Raw genomic sequence first — 17,361 nt, forward strand, 5'->3', positions numbered from 1 at the left:
GCCGCCACCCCGAGAAGGGACTGTCTCGGCCCTGTGTCCTCGGGGAAACACAGGCCTAATAGTCCGACGGGTACTCGACCCAGTACAGGCACTTGGGGCACTTCCCCAAGTCAGGGGACAAAAAGTAGAGTCTCCCTTAGTCTGCAGACCTAAGGGGTCTCTTAGGCATAATTTAGACCCACCTCTCAATAAGTCTCCCACACCAGTCACAAAGGAAGACTTTATTGGTTACAGGGGTAGTGTGAAAATACGGTTCAAGATTGAGCGATATCCTAGAAATCCTAAAGAGCAAACAGTGTGGCTGAGGTAGCCTTTTGATTACACATCTAAGTTACTGCCAGCTAGATATCTAACCAGATCTCGAGTAGCTTACTCACAAGCACCTTCCAGAGGCTGGTGAAGTTTCCCCTCTGGAGGCAGGTGCTTTCTAGCTCATGAGATTGGGGGAGAGAGCCAATTTTGGATGGTAAGACTCCTCTGTGTCCCCTGCATGGCTGCTGCTTCACCTCATGGCCAAAGAGACTGCCTCCTCACCCATCCTAACTTATATAGCCCCCGTGACCCGAGCCCCTCTGAGGGGCGTGCCTGTTGCTACAGGATCACAAACCCAGGGGAGGTGATGGCCCCCCACGGGACCAAGATAACGGTCAATGGGAGAACCCTTATTGGGGAACTGGACATGGGGTCCAGCGTGACATTAATCAATGCCAGCCTAGTTTCACCAGCAGATATAATCCCTGGGAAGACCCTTACCATTCAAGGGGTGGGGTCTCCACCATTTGAGATACAGGTAACCCGGTCACCCATCGAGTGGAGAGGCTGCACGATGCATGTAGAAATGGATGTGATGGAAGAGGCTCCGGTCCCCATCCTGGTGGGACGGGATATTCTTAATCAAGAACTTCTGCACCAGGAGGTGGACCAGGTCCTAGAGCTAGAGCCCTACCACATTAATGCAGTGACACGTCTGCAGAGCAAAAAGGCTAGAGGGGGAGGGTTAGAAACTCCGCAAGAGACAGCCACACCATTGGCTGCACCGGGAGAGTCCCCAGTGGAGAGTAAACGCACACCAGGTCCTGAGGAATCTAGCAACCCCCGGGGTGGGCTAAGTGACAGTCCCAGGGAAGTGTCTGTTCCGTCAGTGGCAGGGGAAGGAGAGACTGTCAGGGAGGAGTCCAGGGAAGTCCCTGAGGGTGAAGGTGCACTCCCTGCAGCAGCCCCCGAACTCTCTGCTGATGGCTTATCCAGGCAAGAGGAGTTCAAGCAGGAGGCTCTGGCGGACCCCAGCCTGGAGGACCTCCGGGGGATGGCTCAGGAGCAAGAGAGCGAGTTTACCCCAGAGAAGAGGGAATAGGTGGTCTGGGATAAGGGACTTCTCTACCGGTTGTGGGTGCCCAAGAACTGCACCCAGACCGGGGAACCCCATCGCCAGATCATAGTACCTCGCAAATACAGACAGCAATTGCTCCCCATGGCTCACGATTTACCGTGTGCTGGTCACATGGGCAGGGAACGGACATGCCAGCGGCTGCAGGCAAACTTTTATTGGCCCCGAATTGCCCAGGATGTGATGGACTATTGCAGATCTTATGAAATCTGCCAGCGGGTGAGCAAAAGTGGGGACAAGAGAAAGGCTCCCCTACAGCCCCTCCCGATCAGCGAGTGGGGGTAGACATTGTGGGCCTGCTGAGGCATAAGACTCATAGAGGGAAAAAGTACATCCTGACTCTAGTGGACTTTGCCACTCGGTACCGGAGGCAGTTGCCCTGACCTCCGCCGAGGCACCTGTGGTTGCTGATGCCCTGACCAAGATCTTCTGTCAGCTGGGTTTTCCCTCTGAGATCCTGACCGACCGGGGTGGAAACTTCCTGGCGGAGGTGATGAAGTGCCTGTGGGAGTGCTGTGGGGTGAAACACCTCAAGACCACAGCCTCCCACCCTCAGACAAATGGGCTAGTGGAGAGGTTCAGTGGGACCTTGAAAGGGATGCTAAAGGCCGATGTGGACTCTAACCCCAATGACTGGGATGAGAAACTGCCGCACTTACTCTTTGCCTCCCGGGAGGTGCCCCAGGACTCCCCGGGGTTCTCGCCAGTCGAACTGATGTTTGGGAGGCGAGTCCGAGGTCCTCTCGATTTGGTGAGAGAGGAGTGGGAAGGGAAAATCCCCTCCACCAAGACCTCCGTGGTGGAGTATGGCGTACATCGATGACATCGCCATCTTCAGTCAGGACTTTGAATCGCACCTGATCCATCTGACCCCCGTGTTAGGCAAGATCAAGCACACTGGTCTTACCATGAAAGCTAAGAAGTGCCAGTGGGGACTACCCGAGGTAGTATACTTGGGACATCGGGTGGCTGGAGGTCAAATTGCTCCCTTATGGGACAAGATCGAGGCCATAAAGGACTGGCCGCCTCCACAAACCAAGAAGCAAGTCAGAGCCTTCCTCGGCCTGGCCGGATATTACAGACGGTTTGTCCTGAGATTCGGGGCGACAGCAGCTCCCCTACATGAACTGACCAAGAAGGGCAGCCCTGACCCCGTGGTCTGGAGGCCGGGGTGCCAAGAAGCATTCGACACCCCAAGGGCCGCCCTGGTCAAACACCCGATCCTGAAGGCACCGCTCTCGGATGAGCCCTTCTACGTCGCCACGGACGCCTCCGATGCAGGACTAGGAGCCGCACTCCTACAAGAGCACCAAGGGACGCGGCGCCCCGTGGTGTACCTCAGCCGGAAGTTAATCCCTCGGGAGCGAAACCTGTCGTCTATGGAGAAGGAGCGTCTAGCGATCATCTGGGCACTGAACACGCTGAGGCCCTCTCTATGGGGGCAGCAGTTCACCGTCCTACATTGCAGCGGCTGCAGACGATGCAAAACTCCACTGCCAAGCTGCAGCGATGGGCCTGGCAGCTTCAGGAGTTCGACGTCACCGTCGAGGACATCAGAAAAAGCCAAAATGTGGTCGCAGACGCCCTGTCACGAAAGGACTCGGGGTCGTGGGTCGGGTGGGCTCAGACCTGCTTGAGAGCGCTCGGGCGGGGAAGTTCCTGAGTGTGCTGTTATGTGTTATATGTTTTATTGTTAGGATCAGTATTATGTGGTGTGTACTTTCTCTGTAGGGTCGAAAGGTGACCCCTCCAAACTAGCACGCTTGTCTCCATACCTCTGTGAAGCTACGGATCCAAGCTTTATAAAGGGGGGGGAAGTGTGGCAGAAAGCCACCTTGGTTTCTCCCCAAAATCTCTGCCCTGTGACAATGTGATTAAAGGGGCCAGCACAGAGGGGTCACACCTCAGCCTGTCTCTTCAGGTGACCTGAGCTGGCTGCAGTCCTGAGGGGGGGGACCTGCTCCCTCTGCCCACGGGACCGGTACCTGGGTGAGGGGCATCTGCCTGGGGGGCTGGAATCTGCCCGGTAACCAGTGACGTATTTCAAATTGGTTGGCCGACAGCCAACTGGGGCTGGCCTCCACCGGCCCAGGTGAATGAGGTCACAGGGGCTGTATAGGTTGGGAGGGGGGGAAGGAGGTGCTCTCTCTTCGGCCATGAGGGGAAGCAGCAGCCATGCGGGGGACACAGAGAATCTTTACCAACTAAATTGGCTCTCTCCCCCAAACTCACGAGCTAGAAACCGCCTGCTTACAGAGGGGAATTTCACCGGCCTCTGGAAGATGCTTGTGAGTACGCTACTCGAGATCTGGTTAGATATCTAGCGGGCAGTAACACAGATGCGTGATGAAAAGGCTACCGCAGCCACACTGTTTGCTCTTTAGGATTTCTAAGATATTGCTCAATCCTGTACCCTAGTTTACCCTACCCCAGTAATCAATAAAGTTCTCCTTTGTGACCAGTGCGGGAGACTTCTTGAGGGGTGGGTCTAAATTATGCCTAAGAGACCCCTTAGGTCTGCGACTAAGGGAGACTGTACTTTTTGCCCCCTGACTTGGGGAAGTGCCCCAAGTGCCTGTACTGGGTCGAGTACCCGTCGGACTATTAGGCCTGTGTTTCCCCGAGGACACAGGGCCGAGACAGTCCCTTCTCGGGGTGGGGGCGACGTTACCCCCAGGCTAGCGAGTGTGCTCCGGGAGAGGGGTCGGCCAAGCATAGGGGGCCCCGGGGAGGCATTCGGGGCCTGGCAGGCGGTCGGGCGCAGGGGGGTGGGCGGCTCAACGCAGGAGCGCCCCCCACTGGCCCGCCACAAGCACAATGGCCCCTTTGCACTGCAAGAGGAATTTCACCCTGTTAGCTCACTCACCCCAAGTCACCAGAGCTGGAACTTGAACTCAGAGCTCCCCTCGCTGCTACACAGCCACTGGTGCTGGCACTGCTTCTGGCTGTGAGGGTTCTTGACCTGCCAGGAGCCCTGGCCTCATGTCAAGCTGATTGGAGATGCTGGAAGCAGGGCTGGGAACCCCTCAGGTCACTGCTCAGATCCTCGGTGGAGCTGGGGAGCCTCTGCTGCCGTCCACAAGCCGCGCTGCTGAGGACCCTGGTGCTGCCCGCAGCTCTCAGTCCTTCAGGCTCTTCTGGGGCAACTGCTCCTGTCCCGCTGGCTCAGCTCTTTGAAGCTCCTTCCTTGTGGTCTCTCACTGGTCTCCCCTGAGTCAGCCATGCTGCCCCTTTTACCCCCCTCCAGGTGACCCAAGGGGCCAATCAGGGGACATGGAGGGTGAGTCTCTGGGGCCTGATTGGTGCAGAAAGGGAACCCCAAGTCCTCCAATCATCTTTTACTCTTTCAGCCCCTCTGGGCCAAATCAAATCATCTTTTACCCCTTCAACCCTCCTGGGCCAAATCATTACCAGATTGGTGAGGAAAGGGAATCCCAAGTCCTTCAATCATCTTTTGCCCTTTCAAAACCCCTGGGCCAGGTCACTGCTGGCCAGCCCGTCACACTATAATAATTAATCAAAGATAGACATTTCATACAGTCACATGCCTGACACATAGGAGCCTGCTTAAAATCCATCCTTCCTTTCCTCAGGATCCTGAACTCAATCATATCATGGTGACTGTTGCCCAAGCTGCCACCCGCTACTACATCCCCCAACAAGTCTTCCCTGTTTTTGAGCAGCAAGTCAAGAAGAGCATGGCCCCTAGTTGGCCACTCCAGCACTTGCACCAACAATGCACCCACATGTTGATCTGCAGGATGCACCTTCTCCTGCCCAGGCCCTTTCCCTTATGGTTACCATTAACTAGAATTTTCTATCCTTTGGAAATCCTTTCATTCTTATGCGTGGGTAAGTTTTCCTCTGACTGCTCCTTTTCCCCCAGGCTATATTTATTCAATTTTATTAGTCAACTTCCCAATTCTTTCGAAGCCAGGAACATATTTTTTCATCTTCTCCTTTTCAGCATGTGCAAGTCTCAACCACAATTCAGGCTAGGCTCCCAGCTTCAGCTAAGCACAAAGATCAAAATTTGGCCTGATGCCTGTGGGTCCCAACAGTGGACAGCAGCTTCATGTGCACGATGCTGTCGCCTTCAGAGAAGCCCAGGTCGGGGCTGGGGATGGGCTGTGCCAATGCTTCTGCTTGGGGCCAGCTTCTCAGGGTCCTTGCTAGAGGTTCCTGCCCCTCTGCTGCCCCTCTTCTCAGGCCCTTTGCTTAGGCATTGGGGCAGCAAGGGCTGAGGGAGTGGGACTGTTTGTACTGTACCTCATCTCTTGCAGAGTCATCATGGAGCAGGCAGCCCCTGTCCTGGGCCTGCTGGCAGCCTGCTTGGCCCTGCTGGCCATGACCCTGACCTTGGGAGTCTGCTGTGAGTAGGGCCCTGCTCCGTGGCAGGGAGCATGGGGGTGGGGGAGATGGGGAAGGATGCAGGTAGCATGGGGCACAGAGGGGCTGCCTGGGCAGAGGTGTGATCCCCCCACTGGGGGAAGGGCAGATGGGTGAGGGGGCAGGTCCCTGAGCCAAAGAAGAGCCATAGTGGCCCTGGAGATGTGCCCAGGGGTTACTTGCAGCAGGGGGTCATCTGTGCACATGCTTCTGCACATGCAAAAGCAAGCATGGGACCTACAGCAGAAGTGAAACACATCTAAGATGGCCCTGGCCAGGACACAAACCTCCAAGGACACAGGTACCCCAGAGGGGGGCAGGGTGGGCAGTGAGACACCCCCAGGGCTGGCAGTTTGGGCAAGACAGCCCTTCCCCTCCAGTTCCTGCTGGGCCTAGGTCCCGTGGGGATGTTTGGGGGGCATTGCTGAGGGAGGGAACCTCAGTTCATGGTCTGGCTCACCCGGACCCTCCATCCCCTCCTTCCCCTGCTGCCCCATGCTTTGGACACTGCCTGGATCCCTCCGTGTCCACACCAAGGCTGGGCTGTGGGCAGAGTTCAAGGCTCCTGGAAGGGCCATGTCCCTGGTGCTCCCTAGCAGCCCAGCAGCAGCCTGTGGCCCTGGTACCTGGCAGGCGCAGGTGTGAGCAGCTGCCTGTGTCCAGACTGCAGCCTGGAGAGACCTGGGTGCTGCACCGCGGGGATGCTTGTTCCTCTCCAAGGAGGAGAAAGCCTGGTGGGGAAGCAAAGAAGCGTATGGACAGGAACCCTCCTGGCTCCTTGCCTTTTGATATTAGGGCCACACGACTGGGGGCTGGGGGCCTGGGGGTCAGCAGGAAGGCAGTGATTGATGGAGGTGGAAATTAGCAGTCTGTCTGGGAGTGAGATGCTGGGGGTAGGGCAGAACAGGGTGGAGTGGGGTAGTCTTCTCTGGGGACATTTCCCTGGGGCTGGACACAGCCAAAGCACGGAGAAGGTGGTTCCACACTGGCCGCTACTTTATCCTGTCTCTGCCACCCTGGCTTCAGTGGGGGGAATCCAGCCCGGCTTTCTAGCTTGCTGAGATCCACCTGCACTGTGCTTGCATCCTCCAGGGTGTTTACAGCCCTTCCCAGCATCGTGTCATCCATCACTTGCTCCAGAAGCTTCCTTTGCCAGTGTCCAGATGCGAATAGACATGATGAGCAGCCCCAGGCCCAGGACAGACCCCTGTGTGGCTCTGCTCAAAGCCTTCTGCCAGCCTGACATAGACCTGGTCAGAACTGCCGACCCCTTTGCTGGTGGTGAAGGAGCCAGTTGTCTGCCCACTGTGTAGTAGCTTTGTTCAGACCACGGTTCTCCCCTTGATTTATGTGGCGGTCATGCGGGACCTTATCCAAAGCCTTGCTGAAGTGAAGAGACATGACACCCACAGCAGGCCTTTCATCCACCCCTGCAGTTACTCTGTTGTAGCAGGAGAACAAGCTTGCTGAACACAATTTGTTCACAGTAAACCCACACTGGTTACTTGGAACCAGCCTTTCTTCCTCCACATGCTTGCAAATGGCCTTCCTTAGCATCTGCACCTCTAACTTCCTGGGGATCAAGGTAAGGGTGACGAGTCTATAATTCCCAGGTCCCCTCTTGTCTTTTCCAGAGAAGGGCTCCACATTGCCTTTGTCCTGTCCTCTGGACCCCTCTTGTGTCCCACAGCTTTGTCAGTGTCATTACCAAGGGCTCCAAGGTCCCCTTTGCCCACCCCTTTGGTGCCCTGGGGTGCAGTTCCTGAGGTCCTGTTGACCTGAGTGCACACAGACCCATCCAATGCTGTCTCGGAAGGGGCTTGGTGGGGCGATCTCTCATTGCAAACCAAGTCTGTGGTTGGGAGAGAAGCCAGAAAAGCTTTGGGGTCCAAAGGGCCCTTCCTGTGGGCTGGAGCAGTACCAGCTGCAGCTTCAGTTCAGTCCTGTAGACAGAAACCAGGTCAACCACAATGTACTATAGGGGGAAGAGGAAGTCACTAGGGATTTTTTACTGACTCTGTCACCAAGCAAGAACTAGGGGCACAGAATAAAGTAGGTAGGGATTTTCAAACTGACAAAGGGAAGTTCTTTCCCACACATTGGGTGGGACTCATGGCCACTAGATGTGGTGGGAGCGGAGAGTGCAGCCAGACTCACCAGGGGACTGGACTTGTCCTTGGAGGAAAAGTGCACTAGTTGCTACTGAGGAGGAGAGTGAGGGGCATGTCCTTTGAATCAGGGCTTCATAGACCTTCAGTGCTGGAGGCTACAAGGCAGAAAGGAACAGGGGAAAACCCTGCTCAGTACCAGCCACTCTCCTTCTAGCTTCTGCTCCCTGCTGCTGTGTGAGAAAGCAGATGGGGCAAGAACAAGGTGGGGTCTGACCCAGTCCATGACAACTCTTCTCTGCTTATGGTCTGAGGCTGGGAGGAGACTCTTACAAAAAGAGCTACAAAATACGATGGGATCCTGCATGATGCTGATCCCTATGTCTGGCCGGAGGATTTGGCTCCAATGACAGGATCTAATGCGTGGCAGGGGAAGGGGATGTAGACTCTAGATCAGTAGAAGCAGAAGCATGAGGACCGGATAAAGGAAGCTAAAAATGTGGTAACATCCGTGGCTGGCAGGGCTAGACACCAGCTGAAGGGATGGGCCCTGTGCTCTCCCACATTCCCAACGGGGGCTTAGAAATGGGCACAGGTTTGGGAAGGAGCTCCCAGGGGCTAGAAGGCCTGGCTGCAAGGAGTGGCTGATGGTGTCCAGCTGTGGAGGGAAGGGAAGATCTAGATATCTGACCACAGCCTCTGGCCCCTGGGGACAGGGTCTCTGCAGCACGGTGTGCTTTGTTCCCACAGGCCTGGGAACAGGGCACAGGGGGTACAAGCTGGTGCTGGGTGTTACTGGGCTGGGGCTGGCTCTGGAGCTCTTCTCTCTGGCATGGGGCTGGCACAAGCCATGCCAGGGAAGGTCTGCCTGGCCTGGGCTACTTCTGTCACGAGAGCTGAGATGGCTCTCGAAGGCAGGGCAGGGGTAGGGCCTGCAAGGAGTTTTTGGACACAAGATGGTCCTGCATGGAGGGCCCTGACACGGGCATGGAGACCCCATCATTGCAGCCTGTGTGCTGCTGACAAGGTACATGCCCAGCCAAGGGTTGATGCTGGCTGTCTGCTTCACAGATTGTTGCTGCTGGGGTTTGCTCTCTGGGAGAAGAAAGCCCATCAGACTGAGCCGACTGGAGCTGTCTGGGGCTGGAGTCAGCAGAGGGGTTGCAGGAAGGGCTGCACTTTGGAGCTCAGGTCTTGTTGCCCAAGGGGCTGTGGGCTCACCCTGGTATGAGCTGGAACCGGGGCGACTCTGAGGGTCCTCAGAGACGATCTCTCCATCCCCTTCACATGCAATGCCTAGGGAAGCCGCAGCCCTGCCAGCAGCTTCCTGGGCCCAGGGTGACTGAGCATGGCCTCCCAGATGCTCTTGGGCCCCTGGCCTTCCCTTCCAGCCCCTCATCCGGCCCACTTTGGCCACCCCCGTCTGTGGTTGAGGCCACTTCTGCTTCTCACTCATTCCCTGACACTTCCTGTGCTTGCTCCATCTGCATTGTGAGCATCTCTGTGCCTCACCGCTGGCGTGTATGAGACCCTACAGTTCTCCAAGGTCCCCTCTGGATGGACCATGACCCACCAGGCAGAGGAGGCAGGTAAGATCCAGCTCCCCTCCCCACCCAGACCTGCCCCAGTCCCGCACCCTGACCAGCCCGTGTCTGCAGCCCCTGCGGCCCCAGGCACGGCTGACGGCTCCTACGGGAACCTCCACCTGAGCCCAGTGGCTGAGGGGCCGGTGGGGCACCGGGCCCAGCAGTGCAGAGGTGAGTGCAAAGCCAGCAGGATCCTGAAGCAGAGCGCGCAGCCCACTCGCATGCAAGAAGATCAACAGTGCTGGGAGAAGTTCGCGGGGGAGCTCTGGCTGTGTAGGGAGAAGTCTGAGCGGAGGGGACTCTGCTTGCTGTGCCTAAGACAAAAGGCAAAGTGGGGGGTGTGCAGCTGCACCAAGCTCTGGGGATTTTCCCACTGCCTTTGAGGGAGGCTTAAAATTGGACTGTAGCCCAGGCTGGGGCTGAGGATGGGGCTGTGCAGATGCTCCTGTGGGGACCAGCCCTGCAGGGTCCCGGCTAGAGGGTCTTGCCCCTGCGCTCAGGGTCAGCCCAAGGATGCAGTGGGGGCAGGACGGGCTGGGGCGGGTTTGAAGAGAGGATCTTGTTCCTCCCCAGCCCATCCCTGCCCTTGCAGAGCCACTTGCTGGCAGTGCTGGTGTGAGAGGGGCTTGGCATGGGGACTGCAAGGGCTGCAGGTGCTGATCCCTTGGCACCTCCCTCATCTCTTGCAGAGCCCTGGCAGAGTGCATGGCCCCAGCCCCTGGTCCTGCTGGCAGCCTGCCTGGCCCTGCTGGTCACCACCATTGCCCTGGGGGTCTGCTGTGAGTGGGGCCTGGCTGGGCTGGCAGGGAGTGCCGGGGGGGAGGCAAGGAAAGGACATGGGCAGGGATGTGGGTAGTGGTGGGGGACACTTGGGCCACCTGGGCCTGGGGGGAAGGGATTGAACCCCCACAAGGGCAGGGGATCTGTGGGGAGGGAACAGGTCCCCAAGCCATGGAGAAGTCCCCAGGGGTGACCTGCATCAGCGCTTGTCTGTGGACACCCAGTGCCCTTGGGACGGGGCCATGCAGCGGGGCCCTGGCTTGCGCCCTGGTGTCCAGCTGGCTCCAGTGCCCAGCTGCCTGCAGGTGCCTGCCAAGCTCCTGCCAGCCCATGCACCATGGCATGGCTGCAGGGCCAAGCTGGGTGTGCCAGGTCCTGCCCTGGCACTTACAGCCCCACTCCTGCAGACTGGCAGAAGGGGCAGCTGCTGGGACTGGCAGATGTGGCGTTGGTGCAGGCTCAGGAGCAACTGCAGCCAGCCCGAGAGGAGCTGGTGCAGGCCCAGCAGGCGTGGGACCGCAGCCAGGAGGAGCTGCAGGAAACCAAAGCGGATCTGGAGTTGGCACAGGGGAAGATCCGAGACCTGCAGCAGCAGCTGAACGCAGCTGTGAGAGCGCTGGCCACCGCACGGCCCCCCCCGGTCAGAGGTATCTGAGGGCAGGACAGGGAGGGAAGCAGGGCACCCCTAGACCTGGCACTTGAGGCAGGACAGCCCTTCCTCCTCCCCATGGGGAGTGGGCAGGGGCATTGGTGCGGGAGGGAAACCTGGCATCCTGGTCTGGCTTCCTTGGACCGTCCTTTCTGCCCATGGCCCGGGCACTGCCTGGTTCCCACTGTGACCCTCCCAGGGCCGGGCTGAGGGCAGAGCTGACAGCTTCTGGGAGTTTGCACATCCCTGGGGCTCCAGAGCACCCCCCGAGGCAGCCTGTGGCTCTGGCAGGGGTGCAGGTGTCAGCGGCTTTCTGTGCCCAGGCTGCTGCCCGGACACGTGGGTGCTGTATCACGGGAAGTGCCTGTTCGTCTCCAAGGAGGAGAAGACCTGGGAACAAAGCAAAGGCGAGTGTGAACGACAGTCCTCCCAACTCCTCATTCCCCGGGACTGGGACCACATGACAATGCCGGTAAGGGGCCAAGGGGCCTGGGGTGCAGCAGGAAGGCAGTTCCTGGTGGAGGTGGGGATCAGAAAACCTGCCTAGGAGTGAGATGCTGGGGGCAGGGCAGGGCAGGCTCCCTGGGGGCATTTCAAGGGGGCTGGGCAGAAGCAAAGTCTGCAGAGGGGTTGGTGCTGTGCTGGCTGTCATGTTGGCTCATCTCTGTTGCCTCTGGTCCCCAGCTGCAGTGGGACCTGCAAGGGGCTGTGGCCAGGAGCAGCTGGAGCTGATGTTGGTGCCCTCGATGTGTGAAGCCACCCGGGGAGGGGGGTACTTGTGGGGGGCTGTTGGCACTGACAGCCCTGCTCCCTTGTTCCCTTCCTGCTTCCCATCCAGAAGGAGGTCCCATGGCCCCAGCTGCCCCAGGTCCTCTAGCTCTGGGCCAGGTCTGGGTCTGTTTCCAAATGGTTGCTCCCTCCCCAGAGCTTCCTCACAAACCTGGATACCTCGTACTGGATTGGGCTGCAGCAACATGGGGGCAGCCGGGGCTGGACTTGGATCGATGGGACTCTGCACCCAGAGTGAGCTGCGCTCCGGTTCCTTGGCATGGGAGCCCTGTTCAGCTCCTGTCACGCTATGGTGTGGGGAGGGGGGTCAGGGCAGGGGCTGCACCCAGTGGGAGGATGGGATCTGTGCAATGTGGGCAGGGGAGCTGCCAGGAGCCTTGATCCCAGGCTCTGCCTGTGCCAGGAGCTGCCTGTAAGGACTGAGCTTGGCTCTGGCAGCCCTGCTGTGGCCTGGCTATGATCAAGGGGCTGCTTAATGGCCCCGTGGGCAGGGGGAGTGGGGTCGGACCCGGGCAGGGCACTGCATGGGTCAGACTGGCTGGAATGGGGCCTGAGCTGTGGCTGCAGTAAGATGGGTGGGGACTTGCAGGGGCTGGGATGGTCTGGGGTGCTTACCTGGCCTCTTTCTTTGAAGAGGTGACAAACTTCAAGGTTATGGTTCTTATGGAGTAATTAGAGGGGGAAGGACAGAGAGAGCAGGCTGGTATGGTGATAAATGCCGCTGGATATGTGAGAAGCTGGATGGCTGCCCCATGTGAACTTCGGAGACCATCCCCAGAGCATGAAGACAGAAGGATCTGTCGGTACGACAGCGTGTGCCAATGCTGGGTGTCTTTGCTGCACCCTTTTGCCCAGAGACTCCTGTGCCCTTCTCCTCTCCTGTCCTGGGAAAGGGGGGTGTGCTCCACCTCTCAGCAGCCCCAGGTCACCCTGCCCCTTGCCTTCCAGCTCCTGCTGCTCCAGCATGACCGCACCTGGCGCGCTTCCCTCCGTGTTTCCAGCACTCGGCATTTCCTGCTCTCCTGGCCCTGCCCTGCCTGGGTGCCCTTGCCCAGCCACCTCCAACACCTTCATCCTGCCTGTCCCACAGCCCAGACCCAGGTGGGCTTCTTTGTGCAGCTGCAGCACACTGCAAACTCCTCTTGAGTTTGGGATCTCCCAGGATGCCCAGGTCCTTCTCCATAGCACTGCCTCCAGCCGTGACTTGCCCACTCTGTACCTGTGTTCACGATCCTTCCTCCTTGCACTTGCCCACTTGCCCACGCTTAGTTGCATCCTGTCAGCTCCAGCCCAGGTTTCCAATCTTTTGAGATGACTCTGCACTGCGCTTGCACCCTCCAGTGTGTTCACACCTCTTCCCAGCATTGTGTCATCTGCAACTTGCTGCAGAAGCGTTCTGTGCCAGCGTCCAGAGCATGCATGGACACGTTAAGCAGCCCCAGGCCCAGGACAGCCTCCTCTGGGGCTCTGCTCAAAGTCTTCTGCAGTTTGGATGTGGGCCCAGTCAGAATGACTGACTCTTTCACTGGCGGATGTGGAGCCAGTTGTCTTCCCACTCTATAGTAGGTTTGTGCAGCCCATGCATCTCCAGTTGATTTAGAAGGAGGTCATGCACGACTTTGCCCAAAGCCTTGCTGAAGTACAGACACATGACCCCCAAGACATGTCCTTTGTCTATCCCTGCATTTAAGTTACTCTGTCAAAGCAAGAGATGAGTTTTGTTGGATATGATTTGTTTGCAGTAAGCCCATGCTGCTCAGGACCAGCCTTTCTTCCTCCATGTGCTTGCAAACTGCTTTCCTTAACATCTGCTCTGGTAATCTCCTGGGGATTGAGGTGAGGGCGACTGTTTCCTTCTGGTTGCATTTGTGGTTTGGAGTGAGCTTAACTGATTAATGAGACCTTTCCAGACGCTACTCAATAGCTGCATTAGCATACACAATAGCAAGGACTTATTGGTACTAATGAAGACAATACTTATGCAGCCTTGGGATCAGGAAGAGCAGGTCTGCAACCCAGGTCTCTATGCTTCCTGGGGACTCTCACTGAGTTTTTTTTTTCTTCTGAGCTTCAGGAAACGTCATTTTGTCACTTGTCCCAGGTCCAATATTTATGGGTGGTTAATCTGACATGCTAATAATTGATCTCTGATAGTTTTATTTAAATGTCTTTGTTTCACTGGGAGTTTTGGAACTGGATGGCGGCAGATTTCAGTGGTCCTGAGAAAGGTGTCAAGAAGTCGACTTAGCTAAGGCTCCTTATTTTTAGGTGTCTGACCACAGTCTGTCAATCATCTGATAATCTTTACTGCAATCAAAATCATATTCATCAATTGAAATGTATATTTTTTGTGATAGCGGAAGGACAGATTTCTTATCTCCTTTATGTCTTGCCTTTTGGCCCTTGCTCAAATACCAACTAACTGTTGGCACTCGCACACATCGCAGTCGTCATGATGTACACATAATGAAAATGTCATTTGTGTGGCTTACTAGCATCACACATTACATGTGTGGGGGCTTTGGATGAGTTTGCATAGTTGCAAACTAAACTACATCTGGATTGCAGCTGTCAGCTCTCCAGCCATTAATTCAAGGAACCATTGGATTGGGCTGGGTACTGCCTCTGAGCCCCATGCCATAATGTGATGGAAAAATTGAAATGGTGGGTTTCAATTAAAAACCCACCATTTCAATCTACAGTGCATAGAATAAAACCTGTCATGTGTACAAGCGCTGTGTGGCCTGAAATGGTGGCTTCACTCTTTCCATCCTCAAGGCTGCCTTTGTGTCTAGGACCTTTTGAACATGTTAGCAAAAATCTAGCAGAACATTATAGCAGAATAACAATCCACTTGCTCTCCTGTGCTTTTATTTGTTTTTGGATGGAACTGTAATGCAGAGTATGTAGGATTCCGGCCTTTGGCTTGCTTTTCAGCCACATTTCTGCAGCTTTGAAAATTGCCAAGTCTGACATCCACACTTTTCCTGCAATTTGGTTATGCTTTGAATAGCTTATGTTTGATGGAGTTATAGTGTTGTTGGTCACCCATAGCTCATGCTGCAGAAGCCTGTACCTGGCTACAGTGACTTCTCTTTGATTTCCCAGGTCCCCTCTTGATTTTTTGCGATATGCCCTCCCCTCCCCCCAGTTGCCCTTCTCCCATCCTCTGGAACCACATCTGTATCCCATGACTCTCAATGTTGTGACCAAGGGCCCTGAGGTGCACTCTGCCCAGCTCTTCAGTGCCCTGGGGTGCAGTTCCTAAGACCCTGCTGGCCTGAGTTCTTGAAGACTCATCAGCTGCTGTCTAGGAAGGGGCTTGGTGGGGTGATCTTTCATTGTGGACCAAGTTCATAGCTGGCAGAGGGGGCAGACAAGCACTTGGTGCCCTTCCTACAGCAGCTGCAGCCTCAACTTAGTCCTGACAGCCAGAGAGACCAGATCAATCACAGTACATTGCAGGGGGAAGAGGAAGTCACTCGAGACATATTACTCACTCTCTCTTACCAGGCAAGAACTAGAGGCACAGAAGGAAACCGGCAGGCATAAAGTTTAAACTGACAAAGGGAAGTTCGGTTTCCCCCAGTGTGTCATTAACTTGTGGAGCTCATGGCCACCAGATGTGGTGGGAGCTGAGAGTGCAGCCCGGTTCACCAGGGGCTGGACGTGCCCTTGGAGGAAAGAGGCATCAGCTGTTGGCAAAGACCTGGCACAATCATCAGGTGTGTGTACTGGAAGCAGAGCTAATGGAGAAGAGGAGTGTCCCAAGCTGCTTGGGCTGGGGGGACCAAAGAGAGCAGATATCTGCATTTCCATTTCAAGGCAAAACCTGTAAGTGGTGAGACTGAAGTGTCTGAGAAGAGACAGAGACACAGAACATGAGAGTTGTGCTGTGCTACAGGTGAGGGCCATACTATACGGGACGAGGATCTAGGCACCCATGGGGGAGAAGGGGGTGCATATTAGGGCTGTGCAGAGCAGGTAATATTCGATTCGACAGCCTCCACTTCCCACCTCTGGGCAATGTATCCAAACTGCCTTGCCCCTGTAAGCGTGAGCATCGGCTCTAGGGCTGCCAGCCCTGCACTGGCCCTCAAAGGACCCCTGCAACCCTTCACCTGCTGGAGGGGCAGGCACCTCCCCTCTCCCCCCTGCCCTGCAAGCAATGCACCTCCGGGCTCTGGCTTGGATGATTCTCTGTAAGTAATGACCTGGAAACTAGCCAGAAGTCTAGAAATAAGTATAGGTAGTTGTGTTTAATAGGATCATTGACTCCAATAGCTGCAAACGCTCAAATTATTTTTGGTTGCTCAAAGTGTATTTCTAATTTCCTTGTACTACCCCCTCCCCACTCTGATCAATAAAGTCATCAAGTGCCTGGCTGTGGTACTGGGTGAAGGGAGAAGCAGGCCTTTTGCTCCCTTCGCTTGGCTAGTGAAGTTGGGCTTGGCCACACCCTGGGGTCCTTTAAAACACCCCCCACACCAAGCAAAATAACCATAGATTGATGGTTCTGTGGATTGATGGGGAGCTCCAGGCTGCAGTGCAGAGGCTGTGTGCCATCAGGGATGGGGAAGAGGAGAGTGATGCCTACTGCCAGGCTCTTTGCCTGAAGAATGAGGATGGAAGAGCAAGGAAGGATAGTAGGATGAGGGTGGACAAGAGGAGCCCCCTGTGAAGTCCAGCTGGAGGTTACTGGGACAAAGGTTGTCTCTGGCCTCAAGGCACCCTGCACCATGGTTACCTCCCCCCTGGAACTTCACAGCAGATACAAACCCCTCACAGCAACATCAGCAGAGCCAGCAGAGTCACCGGTTCCAGAATTTGAGGAAGAAAGACAACCAGTAACCACCCCTAAGAAGAGACGTGGAATGGTTGTTGTGGCAGAATACCATCTCTGTCCCTCCCCAAACTCTGCTATTTGACAATTTGGTTACTGTGGTCACTGCAGAGGGGAGACTCCTCTGATCCCATCAGCTTTAGGTAAACTTTAGTTGTAACCTGAGCTGGACACATTCCTGAGGGAGGGGGGAACCTGCTCCTTCTGCCTATGTGACTGGCCTCACACACCTGGGTGAGGGCTAAAACTCCCTATTGTTCTGACCAATGCCAGTATGACTAGGAGGGGGCTAAAGACCCTGCCAGTCTACCCAGCAACCAGTGATGCAGTTCAAATTGGTTGGCTGGCAGCCAACAACTGATGGCCTTCATTGGATCAGGTAAATGAGGTCACAAGGGCTATGTAAGTGAAGGGTTGCCCAGGAGGAGGGCTAGGGTCTTGGTAATTCTATCAATGTACTGCTTGTGTTACTGGTGTTTCTCTACGGAGCTGTATCTCGCCCCTTGCAAGCCCTCACCCCCAATGGAGCTATCTTGCAGGACTCAGTTAAGTGGGGCTGGGTTCCTCCAGTCCCTAAATCAGTCATGCACACAAACACACACAGATTAACGTGACACGCCTGACCTGGCCGGGTTGATCAGCATGGACAGGCTGACACCCTCATATGCCAAGAATCAGTTCATCAGAGCAACAATAACCTACAGTCAGACACAAGCACACAGTTAAACAGAAGACCTCCGAATCCGGCTGGGTGTCCAGATGACACCCTCATGGGCCAGCATTCAGTTCGTTAGGGCACGTCTGAGCCAAACTGGGTCAATCAGCCTGTA

General features: G+C 56.0%; 1 protein-coding gene across 7 annotated transcripts; it reads left to right on the forward strand.

Annotated features, from left to right (window-relative positions):
- Positions 1–3,549: 3,549 nt before the first annotated feature.
- Positions 3,550–16,060, forward strand: LOC149867874 (natural killer cells antigen CD94-like). Of its 7 annotated transcripts, none has more exons than XM_090037475.1 (8): positions 3,550–3,675; positions 4,981–9,641; positions 10,160–10,249; positions 10,658–10,897; positions 11,223–11,371; positions 11,825–11,922; positions 12,323–12,491; positions 12,637–16,060. In XM_090037475.1, exons 2-7 carry the CDS (start codon positions 9,449–9,451, stop codon positions 12,444–12,446), a joined length of 894 nt encoding a protein of 297 aa, XP_089893601.1. In that variant the 5' UTR covers positions 3,550–3,675; positions 4,981–9,448; the 3' UTR covers positions 12,447–12,491; positions 12,637–16,060. The 7 variants fall into 7 exon arrangements, with proteins under 7 accessions (XP_089893601.1, XP_089893606.1, XP_089893605.1 ...); XM_090037480.1 differs by lacking the exon at positions 3,550–3,675 and having other exon boundaries at positions 4,182–9,473; positions 9,543–9,641; XM_090037479.1 differs by lacking the exon at positions 3,550–3,675 and having other exon boundaries at positions 4,182–5,759; positions 6,869–9,641.
- The last annotated feature ends 1,301 nt before the right edge of the window (positions 16,061–17,361 follow it).

This window comes from Crocodylus siamensis, chromosome 3 (assembly GCF_052110815.1).
Source record: "Crocodylus siamensis isolate JL-2025a chromosome 3, ASM5211081v1, whole genome shotgun sequence".
NCBI lineage: Eukaryota > Metazoa > Chordata > Crocodylia > Crocodylidae > Crocodylus > Crocodylus siamensis.